A 19101-nucleotide genomic window follows, 5' to 3' on the forward strand; every position below is an offset into this window, starting at 1 on the left:
ATAATGTGATTGCTAATTTTTTTTTCATTACTCATTGGGTTTGTGTTCTTTAAGCACTAAAAATATTCTTGAAATGTATATTAGATCATATTGATGAAAACTTATCCCAATAAAATAAAATACTGATGTTTTGTATTACCCAGCTCTAATCAAGCTCTACTTCTGTACTCTTTCCCATTCAGCTCTTAGTGACAAATCTGTTTAACAAAAACAAACAGCTCCAGAACTTTAAACTCATTTCATTAATCAAAACCCATTCAATTAAATGTATCTCTGAGTTAAATGTAGACATTTATATCTGTTCAGTAGAAATGGATGGAAAGATTTTTACTGTGAATTTTACTAAAAACCCCAGAAATACACCACAGTCTCACTGCTGACCCTCACTATAATATTTTTTTACAGGTAATAAAGTTCAATATAATTAAAACATAAAAACCCCTACATTTAAGGAGTAAAAAAAAGATACATTTCAGTTTAATCACAATAAAATAAAAAAGATCTAAAGGCTTTTTATTCTTTAGTGGTTTAAATTCCATCACCCCTCTGAACATAATAATACTTATTATATTATAATACACTGCATTATAATAGACTGCATTAGGGCTTGGGTGATATTATAAAATCTCAATATTCTTCAAAATATATAAGTGATTCTTGATTCTGATTTGTTTTATTATTTGTAAACAGACAGCACAATTAAAAGTGATGCACAAGCTTTTGTTGGTTTAGGATATTTAACTTTATAACTTTATATTTAATTTAATTTATATATTTTGTTTGCAGAAAGGAAGCAGCTCCTTTTTAACCTTATAAAAAAAAACACGCCGTAAACACAACATAACCTGCTTACATTTCACTTACAGAAAAGTGTAAAATCAGCTTCTGATTTCAGCTTCTATATCTAAAGATGACCAATCTCAATTATCCCATTTTAAAAATTGCATTAAAACAATATTTTGATTAATCAAATTAATTTAAATAATTCAAATAAATAATATTTTATTTTACTTAATCAGATAACAATAAATCAGATAAAATGTTTATATAATTTTTGATGACTCTTAATATTTATGTAATTGAATTTAATTAAATTGACATTTGCATTAACTAACATTTTTTGACATAACTTTTATAATTTTGTAAATAGAATATAACCAAAAATATATAGAATTCCCCTTTAACAATATTAAAACACTTAGTTGTTCCTAATTATTTGTGTAAGGATTTTTTATGTTATGTAATTGATTATTAATTACACATATCTCCAACTACTTTTTAACATTGCATTATGATTTATTTTGATTTATAATTTGTTAATAATTTAAGGAGTTCAGATTTCAGAAATTACAAATATTTGTTTAATCACAACAAAAGGAAATATCTGTTATAAGTATAAAATATAATACAATATAATAAATCAAATCCCTAAATAATTATTAATATAATATTAATGATGATTTCTTTATTTCTTTAGAATAATTGTCACTAAAAATGGTTATTAATTTAGGTGGATATGTATATGCTACAACTGTAGGACTAAAGAAATGAATGAATTAATTATTAATAATTTACTATATAACGATTGCTTGATAAGACCTGTTATTAGTGGTATTATATTATTTTTACATTTTAAAACATTTTACACTGAAATTTTAGTTACTAAATATTTGCACAAATATCTTTAATAATTCTCATAATTAACCCCCTTCTATTTTTTCTATATAACAATTTAAAAATATACTGCATTCTATTTTTTATTATTTGTGTTGAAATGACTGTATGGATGCTGATTCTGACTTGTGCACTGTGTGTGTGTGTGTGTGTGTGTGTGTGTGTGTGTGTGTGTGTGTGCAGCTCTGAGTAAGCTGAAGGTGCATCACATGTATCAGGGCAGTCAGGTGGAGATCGTGCACTCGGACGTGGTGTTTGATATCTGCAGTCTGATGCTGTACGGTACGCAGGCCGTCCCCGTCCGCCTGAAGATCCTGCTGGACCGACTCTTCAGCGTCCTGAAGCAGGACGAGGTCATCCAGATCCTCAGCGCACTGGACTGGACTCTGCAGGACTACATCCGAGGATACGTGCTACAGGTAACTCACACAAACAAACACACACACACAAACTGTACAAATAAATGTGAAAAAAAGTACATTTACAGAGAAAATCTAACAGTAAAGTTTGGTTCCCATCAAATACAGAATATTGCTGTAAATACAGAGTTTACTAATTACAGTATTTACATGCAAATAGCAATTTATGCTGGGATCCTCTGCTAAGTGCACTGACAAAAATATTCATTGGCTGAATTTAACTCATTTTAAGCCATATTCTGTATTTGATGGGAACTAAACTTTACTGACAGAATTTCTGGTAACACTTTGCATTAAGTGTTGACTAACTAACATGAATTAATGCATTAGTTACCATGAATAAGACACGAGGTTATACATTAACAATGCGGAACTACAACATTAATTAATGCTGTTATTTTTCACATTAACTAACGTTAGAAGTAAAGCATTTATGTATGTATGTATGTTTGTTTATTTTATGTTTATTTTATTTTATTTTATTATTATTATTTTTTTGTTTGTTTGTTTGTTTTTTGTTTAGTTCTTTTTTTTTCTTTTTTTTTTTCTTCTTCTTGTACCCCCTCCTGTACCTCACACTCCGATCCCTCCAACCCTGAACTCCCACAACTATATCCACACAAAATATATATATATATATAATAATAATAATAATAATAATAATAATAATAATAATAATAATAAAATAAATAAATAAATAAATAAATAAAAATAAAGTATTAATTGTCCTCCGAAGAGGGGTGGTGGTGGTTGGGCCAAAAAAAAAAAAAAAGAAGTAAAGCATTTATTAAGATGAACAATAAACCGTACACTTAATTAATACTGTTAACTAATGTTCGGTAAACAAGTAACAATGGCTCTTCTTGTCATTTGCTTATATGCTGCAGCTATGCATACAGTAACTGTTAAATATTTGTTAATTAAATATTAGTTATAAATATATTTGTCTCTGATAACACTTACGCAATGACAGTTACTTGTTTTATATATTTTATATATATATATATATATATGTCAGTATATAATAAATATTATATATTTTACATTTTTACTTCTATTGAAAATACATAGAGCTGTATAAGTGCTTAGTAATGTTTAACAGATGTTAATAATGCTGAAAAAAAGCATTAGTTAATCATGGTTTATATTTACAATTTCTACATGTAAGTTGAATTTCAATAAACACTCACACACACATATATATATATATATATATATATATATATATATGATGAAATGAAGCATGAGCACCAATGCCCAAAGCTACCTTATCCTAGGCATGTATTAGTGTAATATATGTGTTGACTGCCAGGCCTTGGTGTTTTAGGCTGTGAGAGCAAGTTAATAAACTAAATTCCTTAAGGCCAGAATACTTGAAAAAAAATTGAATTAAACTATTGTTGTGTGGACAAAACTCAGTTAAGTATATAAATATACTTTACTGATTCAAGTCATCATTTTGCTTTGACTCGGTTAAGTTGTAAATATACAACATTTTAAGCTCATTCAATTTAACTCAGTCAAGTCATCATTTAGCTTTGACTCAGTTAAGTTGTAAATATAGACAAATGTTTATCCAATTAACTAAGTCAAAGCTAGATGATGACTTGAGTCTTTTTTTTTTTCAAGTATTCTGGCCTTAAGGAATTTAGCTTGTTAACTTGCTCTTACAGCCTAAAACACCAAGGCCTGGCAGTCAACAAATATATTACACAAATACATGCCTAGGATAAGGTAGCTTTGGGCATTGGCGTCGTCAACATATCTGGCATATTTTTCTAGAACTGCCTATATTGAAAGAGAGACATTCTAACAGTAAAGTACAGTATTTACCTGCAAATAGCATTTAATGCTGGGAACTGCTGCTCTGAAGAGTGTGATGAGATTCAATTTGAAATATATATTGATAAGAGTTTCTTTTATCAAAAAAAAAAAAAAACATATATATATATATATATATATATATATATATATATATATATATATATATATATATATATATATACATATATATATATGTTTTTTTTTTTGGTAGACAAGGTCCATCTTTACTTTTATCTCCTGTCATCCTTTATTTGCACAATAGTTGTGTGCCCCAAACCTCACTCACCTTCAGTGTATAGTTTTTTTCCCACCAGGGATTCCCTCCCCTGTGTATTCACTACTGTTATATATAGATATAAAGGTTGACTGCCTGGCCACAGTGTTGTAGGCCATAAAAGCAAGTTACTGCTTAGTTGCTGAAAACAGCAAAAAAGCAATTTTCTAATGTAATAGACATTTTTGCTTACAATAAGGGGTGAACTCACATACTGTTTTTTCAGCTGAAATGTGTTTTTTGTGTGTTTTTAGCCATTCTAGTATATAACAGTAGAGGCACTGTAAAAGACCAGTGGAATACTGGCCAAACTGCTGCCAGCTAATTACTGTAATTTTACAGGACATTTTATTTTAAGTTGTTGGTGGGATTTGTGTAGAATTGTGAGATTTGAATTCTCTCCAACTCAGCCCAGACGTTTACATCAGTGTTAAACCCCACTCAACAGAAACATCTCCACAGTTATTGTTGTAAAAATGGGAAAGTGCGCTAATAGATCTCAATCCTAATAATTTTAATTACAGAAAACCCCTCAGAGAAAGCTAATCCAGCTCTAACCCTGCGTTCACACTGGAACGCGACGAGTCGCTTGTGTCACCCAGCGTTTGTCGCTTGTGGGCGTGTCAAGCTCAACGCCCGCGTTTATCATGGTCCAGCCTCCGACAAGAAAAAAAGCACAAAAAAGGAATCACTTGGCCACTTTATTTTCCAGCTATAACTCCCAAACTTGCTGGACTCTTGTGCGTTTCTGTGATTTAACTGCGCTGGAAACGCAGCCGTTCCCACAGACTGATGCGGGTCCACCCCGTTCAACAGAAAGAACCGGGAAAGAAACTAGAAATTCAGAGAGCAGGAGCTTGAGGACGTCGAACCGCCTTGTTTGTGATTGGTCCAAAGAAAAGCTAGGAGCCAATCGGGTTAGAATGTCGCTTCACCGCGTCATAACTCATTTGCATAAAGTTGAGAAAAATTCATCTCCGTGTCGCTTGTCGCTCTGTCGCTTTGTCGCTTGTCGCCTCTCGCGTGTCGCAGCGACAAATCGCGCCCTGCCATAGGAAATGAATGGTCGCCTGTCGCTTTGTCGCTTTCCAGTGTGAACGCAGGGTTATACACCAACATTCAACCTTCACTGACTTATCAGGGGAAATTCAGCTTTACATATAAATAAAACAAGAGAAAAGAGAAAAAAAAAACACAGAACAGACATGAAAGATGTAGAGTGTGAGAATAAGACATCATTAAACTACAGAAACAGGGGAGAACTGAGCAGAATTACAGTTTAATCAGAACAAGTGTTCAGTATGGGAGATAATTCAGCAGATTCTAATGCTAGAATAGATAGATAGATAGATAGATAGATAGATAGATAGATAGATAGATAGATAGATAGATAGATAGATAGATAGATAGATAGATAGATAGATAGATAGATAGATAGATAGATAGATATACAGGTAGACAGATATAAGATATACACATTTATATTTTTTGCTTTTTAGTAAAGCACATAATTTTACTAATAATTTTGTCCAGACCTTTTTTGGACTTTTAAATGAATTTAGATGATTGATTTTTATTATAACATTTTATTTATGTTGTTCCAATACACACAAATGAAATAAACATACAGACAAAACATGCAAAATTGCAATATTTTTCTGGGCATAATCCTTCTGGAAAGATTTCTGGAAAGGTGCCAACAATTTCCGCCATGGCTGTATAATTTTATTCCTGTTGTAAATTTACAAAAAACTTTTTGGGAACAATTAAAATAAGTATTTCAATTGCTATTTATCAGCTGTTTACCCAATAAATTGTTTGCTAAAAAAACACCTCCCCTTTTTTAAACAATATATGATTATATGATTTAGGATTTTATTCTAATATACTTTCACAATATACTACTTTTTTCAGTTTTTTTCACTTAAAGGCCCTGTCAGTTTACTGTCAGTTTCTACCATTTCCTATTATTGACTGACCTGAAGAGCTTAAATGGCAAAAAATTAAAGGAAACAAAATTGGGTATTTATTAAACCTTTAAATGGGAGTGTATCTGCTACTTTTTGACAATTCTTCTAATCATCTGTATTTTTATTCCAGTTTTTGTTTACACTGAACCTAGAACCTAATTGCAGTTAAAATGTTGGGGGAGGAGCTTAAATCAACTTAAATAAACAGAGAACAAAGTGAAGGTCAGATTCTTCTACTTCTTTAGTATTCCAGACTCTACACCACTGACATAAACACACAAACACACACACACACACACACACACACACACATTGCATACACATTTTCTTTATTTCCATTACATCCCAGCTCCCGTTTTTTAAAGTGATTACAGTAAAAATACAAATTATGGCAGTTTTGATTTTTTTTTTACATTTTGGTAAAACGCGATCGCAGGAGGTCTCAGTTCAATTTGCTGCTCATTAAGTATTCAGGTGGTTGTGTTTAATTCTCGTTAGAGCTCGTGTAACGGTGAGCGTAAAGTAAGTCAAATCCTCCACAGGCGCATAAATGAATGCTGTATGATGAAATATTTATCTTGGCTACAGCCCGATGCGGCTGTATGACTTTGAAAGACTGCTAACACTCATGTGTAATTACAAGCAGGTTCAGGGTTCGCCTGTCTGAATCCCCCCCACCGACATCCCCCCAACAGGGCAGCCCAGATCATCCAAATGAAGAAAAATGATGCTACAGATATGCTGCAGTAATTAGAGCTTTCATGTCCGGATAGATTAGAGACGTTGACAACTCTTTATTTAACAGCATTGTCAGGCTGTCAGAGTTATTTGAGGTCCCATGTGCTTAAGCTTTGATACATAATGCAAATTAAATTCTGTGCATGTTGTGCAGGACGTGGCGGGTAAAGTGCTGGACCGCTGGGCCATCATGACCTTTGAGGAGGAGATTGCAACGTTGCAGCAGTTCCTTCGCTTCGGAGAGACCAAGTCCATCGTGGAGCTGATGGCCCTGCAGGACAAGGAAGGGCAGGCGGTCGTCGTGCCGACAGTCAGGGCCAACTCCGACATCCGCAGCTTCATCGAGAGCAGCATGCAGCGTCCCGCCGTCCCTCTGCCTAAATCAGAGCCGCTAAGCAGAAGCAACGGCCACCCTTTTGAGAGTCTGGTGAACAACAACATGGCTTTCATGCTGCCTCTGCAGCTGATCAACTCAGTCCCTGCTCCGCTGCTGAGCTCCAGAGCGGACCCGAGCCAGCAGGAGGCGCCGGTTATGCGTGACGCTCTGGACCTCAGCCCTGACAACTCTAATCAATTCATGTCTGACCCCGAGAGGGAAGACATCCACGTAGAGAGAGTGAACACCAAGTTAGAATGTGAGGATTTCACAATCAGTGATAACTACTCGTCCCCCTCGACGCCCTGCACGCCCTCCATCAGCTCAGACATCACGCAGATGTCCCCGGAATCAAAGATCCGCTCGGGAGAGAAAAGTGCGCTGATGAAGAAAGGCCGTGTGTTCTGCAGCGCCTGTGAGAAGACCTTCTACGACAAGGGCACGCTCAAGATCCACTACAACGCAGTGCACCTCAAGATTAAGCACAAGTGCACGATTGAGGGATGCAACATGGTCTTCAGCTCTCTGCGGAGCCGCAACCGGCACAGCGCCAACCCCAACCCCCGGCTGCACATGCCCATGAACCGCAACAACCGGGATAAGGACGGCAGCAGCCCTCAGGCGGAGAAGCGTGAGTATGGAGCAGGAACGGGTTCATCAGACAGCAGCAGGTCTGTCCCGGGCTACATCAGCGCCGAGCCCAAAATGCACAGCTCCTTCCCAAGCGTCAGCCACAGCGGCATCCTCTTCCCCAACCTGAAAACCGTGCAGCCCGTGCTTCCCTTTTATCGCAGCCTGGTGACTCCAGCAGAGTTGGCAAACACACCTGGAAACCTGCCCTCCCTCCCACTGCTCTCCTCCTCCGTCTCCGTCAGCGTCAGAGAGATGGCGAACAGCTCTGAACCCGTGCCCAAGAAGAAGTCCCGCAAGTCCAGCATGCCCATAAAGATAGAGAAGGACGAGCTGGCTGAGGGCAGCGGATCTGATGAAGACGAGAGCGTCCCCGCCAGCGCGGAGGCCGGGACGGAGCATGCAGTAGCGCACACCGACTGTGATGAGCACGGCATCGTCCCTCAGACCCTCCAAACACAGCTGTCCCACACAGATGGAGCACAGTCAGAGGCCAGGCACTTCCAGCACGAGAGCTGCATCACCGCCTGTCCATCTCCCTTCAGTAGCAGCCAAAGAGACCCCCACTGCCCCAGCAACTGGGACTCCCAGCAACCAGAGGACCCAACCTGCTGCGAGGACAACGTGCCGAGAAAAACTCCCTGCCACACAGACGAGGACGCAGAGATCTGCGAGGACGATCTGAGAGCCGCCTGTGCTGACAGCGGAGAAGACCTGCAGATAGTGACCTGTGAAGACGACGAGGAAGACGAGCTTCTCCATCACTGCGAGAGCTGCGATAAATCCTTCAAAAATCCCTACAGCGTGAAGATGCATTACCGCAGCGTGCACCTGAAGGAGATGCACATGTGCACTGTCGCCGGCTGCAACGCTGCCTTCCCTTCCCGCAGGAGCAGAGACCGGTGAGCTGCTAATATCACTATCACTATCAGTATCACTATCAATAATACTCACTGTGTAACAACATCAGCATCACTGTCCTACAGGTTTTAAACGTTTGTAGTTTTTCATATGAAACAAAATGATTAAATTTTTTTTTTTCATCAAAAAAATAAAATAAAAATAAAGTACATTTTATTTGTGTATTAACATCAGCGGGTCTAGCAGTAGGGGTGTTAAAAATAAACATATTTAAAAAGTAATTTGTTTTCCATAACAAACATATTGATTTTAATAAAAAATTGCAGTTTGCCATTGTTGCCATAAATGTTTTTTTTTATGCATCAAAAAAAACTAAAAGTACCATATTTTTGCTTACTATAAGGTGAAAACCCCTGCTATATATATAATCCCTGCTAGCACCGCCGCTAACTGTGCTAAGCGATAGCTCTTTCACCATTCAGAGGTGAGTATAATCGGCCTGTAGCCTGCTGCTAACCCCGGCTAGCACTGCTGGAGCAGCATCAGCATCAGCTGCTATATATTAGCCTCTCACCGTGGCTAATATGGTACTGTACTGTTAGATAAAAAAAGCCCTTGTGTAAAACCAAAACAAGCTAATACTCAAACCACAAAAAGCTTAAAATAAAGTACAAAAAATATATATATATTCTTGTATTTTTATGGTTAAAAATACAGGGAATGTACTATAAATTCTTAAGACTTGAGTGGTGTCTTTAGAGGAACATTAGAATATGTATTAATATCATTGATTTACTAATTGTGCATTTTTCTTTTTTTCTTCCAGACACAGTGCAAATTTAAATCTACATCACAAGCTACTGACCAAAGATCATTACAGCACATCAGGAGCAACGTTCACCCAGTCATGCAGAGACCTTTCCAGTGACTTTACCTCCGATTACCCTCATAAAGAGCCTCTGAGTCAGACCTCTGTGATCTTCAAGGGGAACAACCGCATGGGCCTGGTGTTCCCCATGAGCAAGGTGGTAGAGAACATGGAGGGTCCACCAGAGGGCATGCTGGAGGACGAGGCCGTGCTGGACCTGAGCACCAGAGGAAGTGGGCACTCCTCGTCCAGGGACTCTGATGTGGGCAGTGAGGAAGGACTCCCCCTAGAGGAGGAAAGCGATGAAAGCTGCGACGGGCTGAACAGCGGTCTGCCTGCATCTCCAGCCGCTCAGCAGCTCCACAGCTCCTCTCCCATTACCTGCCACGTCTGCCAGAAGGTTTACAGCAACAAGGGCACGTTCAGGGCGCACTACAAAACCGTACACCTTCGGCTGCTTCACAAGTGCAAGGTACCGGGCTGCGACACCACCTTCTCCTCCGTCAGGAGCCGGAACCGACACAGCCAGAACCCCAATTTACACCGGAACCTCCCCGCAACAACCGTCCTCAACAAGGAGTAGAGCAAGCCTGCAAAAAAACACTAAAACACACCCGTCTCTCACAGAACGGAGGTGTTTACAGACATACAGTGAGAACGTGTGTTAAGAAAACAAGCATAGACCTTTACAAAACCTTCATTGATTCTGAGGTCCTTCAAGATTTCCTTCTCATATCTGTTGACTATTTCAAATCACTATTTGCAGGGCAATCAATATCCTCGTCTGGTATCTGGGGTTAGATACTGGCTGGTTCAGTGTTCAGGCAGATCGTGAAGTGACCTGAGATTTGTAGAGCAGGTCAGCCGGGCACTGAGCTACAGGCTCGTCTAGAAAATAAGTGAAACTGAAACTCAAGGTACAAAAGACCCACTCAAAAGAGCTGTACTCGATGCAAAAAAGCGTTTAACTGATTACAGTAGAAGCTTCTTTTAATATTTAATAATAAAATAAAAAAAATCTAGTCATCTAGGGCTGGGCAATGTACAGAATTCTTGTTTTTTTTTTAAATCCTCTCTAAAATTGTTGATTTTCTGAAGAATTTACTATCTTGACTATCTTTGTCTGCCATAGCCGGTAGGATTTTGCCAGCTTTGGAAGACTTTTATTGCGATCAGTACCCCCAAAGATGTCTAGACACATCAGATCACACAGAGAATAGACAGGAGTAAAAAGTGATTTATAATTTATGCAGTTTAATAGTCCTATCTTACGCCATACCAACAGTCTATTTCCATGCGTGGTAGTCTCGAGTAGTCTGAAGTGCGTTCAAGTAAATTTCTGGTATTGCTATCTTGGCAACAGAAAACACAGGTGCTCCACTGACTGAATACAACCTAGTTCATTGCGATATTGGCAGTGAATTGTGAACACAGAATACAGGTGCATCACCAACATGTGTACACCTCAGCTTCTTATGCACACATGAACACACAGCAGTGCACAAACTAATAGCGGTTCTCGAGGTCAAGACCTAGTTAATGTTACAAACCATCGACGCTAGGTTTATGCCATTAAGTAAGAGAGGGGCTGCTTGAATAAATTTAAAATAAATGTATCTATGGAACCCCAAACCCCTAAATTCACCCCTGACTATATTTACCATACAACGCACCCTTTTAAGCTTGTTTTTTCTGCTGCAAATTTGGGTGGATCGGATTTAGCCTAAGCAAATAAGCTCCAATTGGTGTAGTGCAGTGGGAGGTCTTTGGACATGCTATTTGGACATGTGGCTGTGTTTTAAACATAACCGTAACTGTTCTCGGGGGCTTCTACTAGAAGCTTTCACTTCCCAAATTGGCACAATTGGCATAAGCTTCATGTTAAAGTCTGAGTACATCTGTACACTAATTTTGGCCAAGAATCCTTAAGCTGTTTTTTTAAATCTGTATTTTTCTCAGACATCCCATTGAAAATACATTCAGTGTAAAAGCAGCTTTTTACACTATATTTTTCTATCTAATGATTCGAATGTCAGTCTGGATTAGGACTGCATGATATATCGTTTGAGCATCATCATCATGATGTGTGCATGTAGTTTTAAAAGTACTTTTACACTTTTACTTAGTAAAAAGCTTGACTTCTGTTCAACTTCTGTTCAACTCTAGTATCTATATTTCTATCTACAGAGTAATTAATAGGAATACTCTTGACAGCTTTGATCCTGGTCCTTGAGCTGCACTGCCTTGAGCATTTATTGTTTTCTCTTCCACTGACCACGCCCTTTCAGAGTTATTCATGGGTTTAATGACTTTTTGGACAAAGGTTATAAGAACCTTGTAGACCTGCAATTGCCCCAGTTTTAATGGAACCAGGGATACATTAAAGAGTACACCATCCACCGAGGGAGTTGCATGGATCTTTGTTTGTACAGAAAACCTACTATTCGTTGGTTCCAGCTGGGAACAAACCTTTCTGAAAACTGAAACAGAGCCTGTTACACATTGGTGAAAAAGCACTATCACTGATTTTCCTGCCTATTAGGATCCTCTCAGTGTTAGAGAACATTATCACAGGCAGATTCCTCAATTTTTTTCCCAAATATTGAATGAACATGCTCTACTGTCTAAACACAGTGTTTAACCTCAGGTGGAAAAAAATCAGACCCTAGATTATTTTGGTTTTGTTTATTATTTATTACTGAAGTCCACATTTGTGTATCCTATTGAATTAAAGGCTGTTTAGATGATGGTTCTCTCAATGTAAATGTGACTCTAACAGCAGTCGAGGAAAATATAGATTTAGAATTTTTATGCATGCGGTTTTTGTTTATTACACTGCCCAGCCCCAGTGCTCACTCACCTGCACCTGCTGCTACATACAAAAACTCCAATGCATCAACTATACCTGTTTATCTAAGGGCGTTTTCACACCAGCACTGTTTGATCCAGTTAAAAAGGACTTGTGCTTGTGTGCTTTATTGGTGCGCATTTTGGTGCGTTTAGGGTTTTTATACCTGTGTGAAACCAAACCAACAGATGGAGAAACTCTCCAAATAAAAAAAATCACAAACTGATCCAGATCATAGAAACCAACTACAGGTGTGAAAGCGCCTTAAAAAAACAACATCACTTCTCACAGGTTCCCTTCTTCTAGTCTAAATGTTACTCTACACACACACACACACTCATACTAAAAATCATGGTTCTGTATTTATTTCTCTTGTTTTTTTATGACCTGAGTAGTAGAGTCTTCTTCACCTTAGTAAACACATTTAAAATGAATCTAAAATCCTTTCCAGGGGTCAAAATGTTCAATAAATTTTACTATAAAATCGTTTTACTATATAATTGATTTGGCACATTTTTGCTGAGTAAACTCTAAAAACGTCTAAAAAATCTGTCATTTTTTATTCAGCTAATTCTTCATTTTTATTCTATACTTCATATATTATAGTCATATATTAGTTTCATAACAGTCACTCGATTCATTGTTCATTATTTATTATTTATTACTGAACAACTAGTTTACAATTGCACTGATATGCTAAAAGATGGGACAGCAGTATTGGTCACTGGTCATTAATTAATTATTACCTCAGGGAAGATTTTTGGAAACCTGTATACGTTGTGAGTTGTTATCTTGTGGCGAGGCGAGGCGTGAGCTATCAGAATGAACGAATAAGTGTGGCCTGATAGTCGGTGCCAGATGGACACGCCATGGCAAAAGGTTATGAAACACAATGAGTTATCAGAAAGTTCCTGTCCCAGGACATTTGGCACATCAGTGTAGCTACATAGTGTAGCTAAAGGCTACCGAGCTAGCAACATTACCGGTGCTCTCATTTTAGACTGAGAAATAAACTATAGACACAGCAATTATTCTTTCTTCTTTATCCCATTTTCTTCCCAATTTAGCACGGCCAATTACCCAACCCACTCATTAAGACTCCCCCTATCACTTGTGATCCCCCAACACACCAGGACGATGAAGACTAGCACATGCCTCCTCTGATACATGTAAAGTCAGACTCCCCGTTTTTTCAAATTGCTGCTGATGCTGTAGCATTACCGAGTAGCGTCACAGCGCTAACGCTCGGAGGAAAGCGCAGCGACTCGGTTCTGATACATCAGCTCACAGATGCAGCCTTATGCTGATCCAAATCACCCTAGGAGTGATGAGGGGAAAGAGGTTCATCTACTGTACCCACCCAGAGAGAGCACGACCAGTTGTGCTCTCTCATGGCTCTGGCAGCTGATGGCAAGCTGCATGATCGGGATTCGAATTAGCAATCTCCCGATCATAATGGCAGCACTTTAGACTGCTGGACCACTTGGGAGCCCCCACAGCAATTATTTTTAAGATTTATAGCAGCATGTTATAAATGTTAAGACTCCTCAATAAACAGCTTATCACTGATTGGATAGAGCGAACTAAAGCTGAGGGCGAATGTGGGTTACACACGTGAATGAGTGTATTTTACTTATTTTACAGAGTTGCATGTTTATAACTATTATTTTTTTCATTTTTGACTTCACACACTTACACAAACCCACACACAGCTGATGCTACCGTACTGAACTCACAGGACGCTGTGAAGATAAGTGTAGATTACTGTGTTTTCTTTTACTTATTTGCTGATGTTTGCAACGGTGTGCCAAATCAGTGCAACTTCTCCAGTCTGAAAGAACCTCGCCAGATCATTCCTCTCGTAAAAAGCTCAGTGTTTACAGTGAAGCGCGGGCCGTGTAAAAAGAGCTTCTCTGGATTTTTGATCTTTCTTCTTCTCGCTTGTTTTCAGCCGTTGCCGATGTTACGTGTGTTATTTTGATGTGAATGTGGAATGTGATCAGTGTTATGGACAGAATCGAGGAAACAGAGAGAGAGAGAGAGAGAGAGAAAAAGAGACAGTATTATTTCCTCAAAAAGCAAAATTAGAGACAATCATTTAAACTCCACTGGAAAGAGGGAATGGTGGAATAATGTTAATGTGGAGGTGTGGACTGACCCCTGCTGGAGAAGAGAAGAGCTGGAGTTTATTGAGAAGGAGGAGAAAATCCTGAAAAAACGTCTGAAGAGACAAATTTCCCTTTATGATAAAACTGTTCTGCTCCTCCAGCAGCATCCCGATACTCTGACTCACCTGTAAATAATCAGAATATATGGTTTGAAAATGTGTGTTTTATTCCTCCTTTCATTCTAATGACCTGTCAGGTGTGTGTGTGTGTGTGTTTGAAGGTGCAGGATTCACCTTGTGTCGTGTTTATTAATGTATGTTATTATCAGTGAATTGTTGTTTATTGCTGTTTCTGATGTTTATTTGTGTTGTTTTTATTGTTTCCAGTAATTTTATTGAGCTGAACTGTAATTTTGGCTTCGTTTTATCCGTCTTTATTGATCCGCTTATTGACTCTAAAGCTGACCAAAGAAAAGCAAGGAGACAGAGATACAGAGAGAGAGACAGGCTGAGAGACAGACAGTTTTGACTGATGCAGTTCAAAATAGTTCAACTTGAGAGAGAAATTTTCAATTCTACTGTAAAGAAAACTCAACTGTTTAACAGTACATTATTTCACACACTCACACACACACACACACACACACACACACACACACACACACACACACACACATACACACACACACACACACACACTCACACACACACACACACACGATTCCTCAGTCAGGTTTGTGTTGTTGTCTCTCCGCAGTTTAACAGTTACACATGGTTTTCTTCTCCCTGTTGTGACACTTGGTCAAACCTAATAAAGCCATAAAGAACTGAGTCTTGTGTCTTACAGTTTTTCTCGATTGTTTACACACAAATATTGGTACTTGAAACACAATGACCACAAAATGTAACTCATGCACCAACCCCCTGAACCAATTCTGCTAAACCACAAGCACAATTCCTGCTTTACACTCAAATTGCAGTTCTAAAACACACTTTTTCCAAAACTCTACACACAATTGTCATGAAGAAAATCTCTTGTTTTCACAAGGAACACACTGTTATTCAAAACTCTAAAGTTAATTGCCCTACTATGCACACTGACTCCTCACATGGGCAAACACCTAACACACATGTTTCCACTCAGCAATCAGAGCTTTAGCATAAAAGGGCAACAGGTGAGCTCTTCTGTTTTGGAGCAATGGAGGCCAATGTTGTAAACAGAGCCAGAGCCAGAGGAGTGAGAGTAAGAGGAGGACGATGGGGAGGACGAGGACGCGGAAAGCCAAGGACAATCATTTCTGATGAGATCCGAGCCACTTTGGTTGACCATGTGGTCAACCATGGCCTAACAATGAGGGAGGCTGGGCAAAGAGTACAGCCAAATTTGAGCAGGTACACTGTAGCATCCATCATCCGGACTTTCCGCAATGAGAATAGGTAAGAAATCTACTCTCACTACAAAACTGCAGTACTGCATATCAATACAGTACTCAATGAGTACAGTAGTACAGTATTACCTGTGGACTGTTCTGTAGGACATTGTGTTTCGAGTATTTGGGAAATGTATTCCTACACAGTATTTACACTATTGCACTCTTTGTATTGCAGAACTGAAAGATTACCAACAAGAGGTGGACGGGGCCGTCTTCTGTCTCCTGAACAGGAAACAGAGATCATGAACATGGTTCTTGAAAATAACGCCATTACCTTACGGCAAATACAAAGAAAAATAATAGAAAACAATGAGATATTTCAAAATATTGATAGGGTAAGTTTATCAACGCTGGACCGTGTCTTGCACAGAAATAAACTGAGGATGAAGCAGGTCTACAGGGTGCCATTTGAGCGCAATTCAGAAAGAGTCAAAGAATTGCGATATAACTATGTGCAAGTACGTCCTATACATTCCCACCCTTGATGCATACTGTCAACATTGTATAAATCATACATATTTCTTTCTATTATATTGTAATCATAATGATTGTGCTTCACAATAGTGACCGCTCCATGTCTACTTCTGATATTGTCATGTGTGTTTCAGAGAGTCCTTGAGCTGGAGGTGGATGCAGTGGAGCACCAGTTCATCTTCATTGATGAGGTTGGATTCAACCTCACAAAAAGACGAAGGAGGGGAAGGAATATAATCGGCCAGCGTGCCATTGTTGAAGTCCCTGGCCAGCGCGGAGGGAACATCACAATGTGTGCAGTGATGACCCACCATGGCATCATCCATCACCATGCTACCCTTGGCCCCTACAACACTGCCCATCTGATCACATTCCTGGACACCCTACACAACACACTCGTTCCACCAGATCAGATGGACGGCCCAGAGCAGCTCAGGTACGTTGTCATTTGGGACAACGTAAGCTTCCACCGGGCTGCTCTGGTTCATAACTGGTTCACTGACCACCCACGCTTTTCAGTTGTTTATCTCCCTCCATATTCTCCATTCCTCAATCCTATTGAGGAATTTTTTTCTGCCTGGAGATGGAAAGTGTACGACCTAAATTCAGAAACGCGTATACCCCTTTTCCAAGCTATGGAAGACGCATGTGGAGATATAGCAGTTGATGCTTTTCATGGCTGGATTCGCCATGCTAGGTGATATTTCCCCCGCTGCTTGGCCAGGGAAAACATTGCTTGTGATGTAGATGAGGTGCTGTGGCCAGACCGAAACAGAAGAGAGGATGCAGCATAGTTTATTTTGTTTTGTTTTTTTATTATTAACTGTATACAGTAAAATCTTCTGCACTGTATGTGCAACTTTGTGTCGGTTGGGATGTACACTGTGTACATTGTTTTGTGGGAAAAATAAAACATGTTTGTTACAGTATATTTGTGTGTTCTGAGTATAAAAACAATATTCTAAAATATTTTACAACGCACTTATGTATTTAATGTCTGTAGTAAGTGTAACACTGAACAAAAAGTCATTATGATGAATGGAGAATGGTGTTTTACACTGAGCACATCAGTGTTTAAATGCTTTTTTTAATTGTCTGTTCATATGATAGTTTGTGTGTGTCATCTGAACACAAAATGGCCTTTTGTGAAGAGATAAAACTGTTTTGAATGTAAAGTTTCATTTAGCAGGAGAATTTAAGGGTTTTGCCCATTGTGTGTGTGTTTGTAGGATTTGTGTGTAGAGTTCTGAGAATACGAGGCATGTTTTCAGAAATGTGTGTAAACAATCCAGAAAAACTGTAATTCATTTATTCATTCATTCATCTGTTCACCCATTAATTTATTCATTCATTACACTGTTTGTGCACTCATTCATTCATTCTTTCAATGAATCTGATCATCCACTCATTCATTCATTCTTTTAATTTTTCTGTTCACCCAGTCATTCATTCATCTGTTCAACCACTCAATGATTTATTTAGTCACATGTTCACCCACTTGTTCATTCATCTGTTCAACCATTCATTTATTCATCTATTCACCCACCCACTCATTCATTCATTTATTCATCTGTTCACCCACCCACTCATTCATTCATTCATTTATTCATCTGTTCACCCACTCATTCATTCGTTCATTCATTCATTTGTTCACCCACTTGTAAATTAATTCTTTTATTCAGCTGTTCACCCACTCATTCATTCATTTATTCATTCACCTGTTCACCCACTCATTCATTTATTCATTCATCTGTTCACCCACTCATTCATCCATTTATTCATCTGTTCACCCACCCACTCATTCATTCATTCATTCATCTGTTCACCCACCCACCCACCCACTCATTCATTCATTTATTCATTCACCTGTTCACCCACCCACTCATTCATTCATTCATCTGTTCACCCACCCACCCACCCACTCATTCATTCATTCATTCATCTGTTCACCCACCCACCCACCCACTCATTCATTCATTCATTCGTTCACCCACTTGTAAATTAATTCTTTTATTCAGCTGTTCACCCACTCATTCATTCATTCATCTGTTCACCCACTTGTAAATTAATTCTTTTATTCAGCTGTTCACCCACTCATTCATTCATTTATTCATTCATCTGTTCACCCACTCATTTATTCATTTATCTGTTCACCAACTTATTCATTTATTCATCTGTTCACCAACTTGTTAATTCATTCTTTCATCCGTCTGTTATCCTACCCACTCATTCATTCATCTATCTGTTCATCCACTTACTCATTCATTCCATTATATGTTCATGCCCCCACTCATTCATTCATCTGTTTACCAACTTATTCATTCTTTCAATCATGCATGCCATCATTTTCTAATGTATTCATTTATTTATTATTTTAGCCATTTAATTTATGTATGCATCCATCCTCCCAATCATCCATCCATTTTTTTTTTACTAATTTGTTATCCTTTCATTCTTTCTTCCATTCCTTCATCCACTCCAACGTATTATTCATCCATTCAATTATTAATTCATCAAATTAATTTATTCTTTCGTTTGTTGTTTTTTGTCCATTAATTCATTCATTCACTTATTTATTCATTAATTTATTCATTCGGCTTCTCAA

At 38.3% G+C, this 19101-nt stretch overlaps 2 protein-coding genes across 2 annotated transcripts in view; both read left to right on the forward strand.

Moving 5' to 3' along the window:
• The window catches only part of bnc1 (basonuclin 1), a 37643-nt gene extending 22223 nt beyond the window's left edge, over positions 1-15420 (forward strand). The window contains exons 3-5 of the mRNA XM_022664381.2: positions 1858-2093; positions 7054-8807; positions 9593-15420. Of these exons, the coding sequence (XP_022520102.2) occupies positions 1858-2093; positions 7054-8807; positions 9593-10217 (2615 nt within the window). The 3' untranslated portion in view covers positions 10218-15420. The remainder of the gene's footprint in view (positions 1-1857; positions 2094-7053; positions 8808-9592) is intronic.
• Positions 15421-15486: 66 nt separating this feature from the next.
• LOC111193285 (uncharacterized) lies at positions 15487-17680 on the forward strand. The gene is made up of 3 exons (XM_049483491.1): positions 15487-16026; positions 16198-16480; positions 16631-17680. Exons 1-3 carry the CDS (start codon positions 15788-15790, stop codon positions 17195-17197), a joined length of 1089 nt encoding a protein of 362 aa, XP_049339448.1. The 5' UTR covers positions 15487-15787; the 3' UTR covers positions 17198-17680.
• The last annotated feature ends 1421 nt before the right edge of the window (positions 17681-19101 follow it).

Source organism: Astyanax mexicanus, chromosome 9, assembly GCF_023375975.1.
Source record: "Astyanax mexicanus isolate ESR-SI-001 chromosome 9, AstMex3_surface, whole genome shotgun sequence".
In the NCBI taxonomy this organism is placed as follows: domain Eukaryota; kingdom Metazoa; phylum Chordata; class Actinopteri; order Characiformes; family Acestrorhamphidae; genus Astyanax; species Astyanax mexicanus.

Bases quoted from the DNA above. Each gene is read 5' to 3' on its own strand.
- LOC111193285 (XM_049483491.1), top strand. From the start codon at position 15,788: ATGGAGGCCAATGTTGTAAACAGAGCCAGAGCCAGAGGAGTGAGAGTA. The intron at 16,027-16,197 runs GTAAGAAATCTA...TTTGTATTGCAG, and splicing joins ACTTTCCGCAATGAGAATAG to AACTGAAAGATTACCAACAA. The intron at 16,481-16,630 runs GTACGTCCTATA...TGTGTGTTTCAG, and splicing joins TGCGATATAACTATGTGCAA to AGAGTCCTTGAGCTGGAGGT.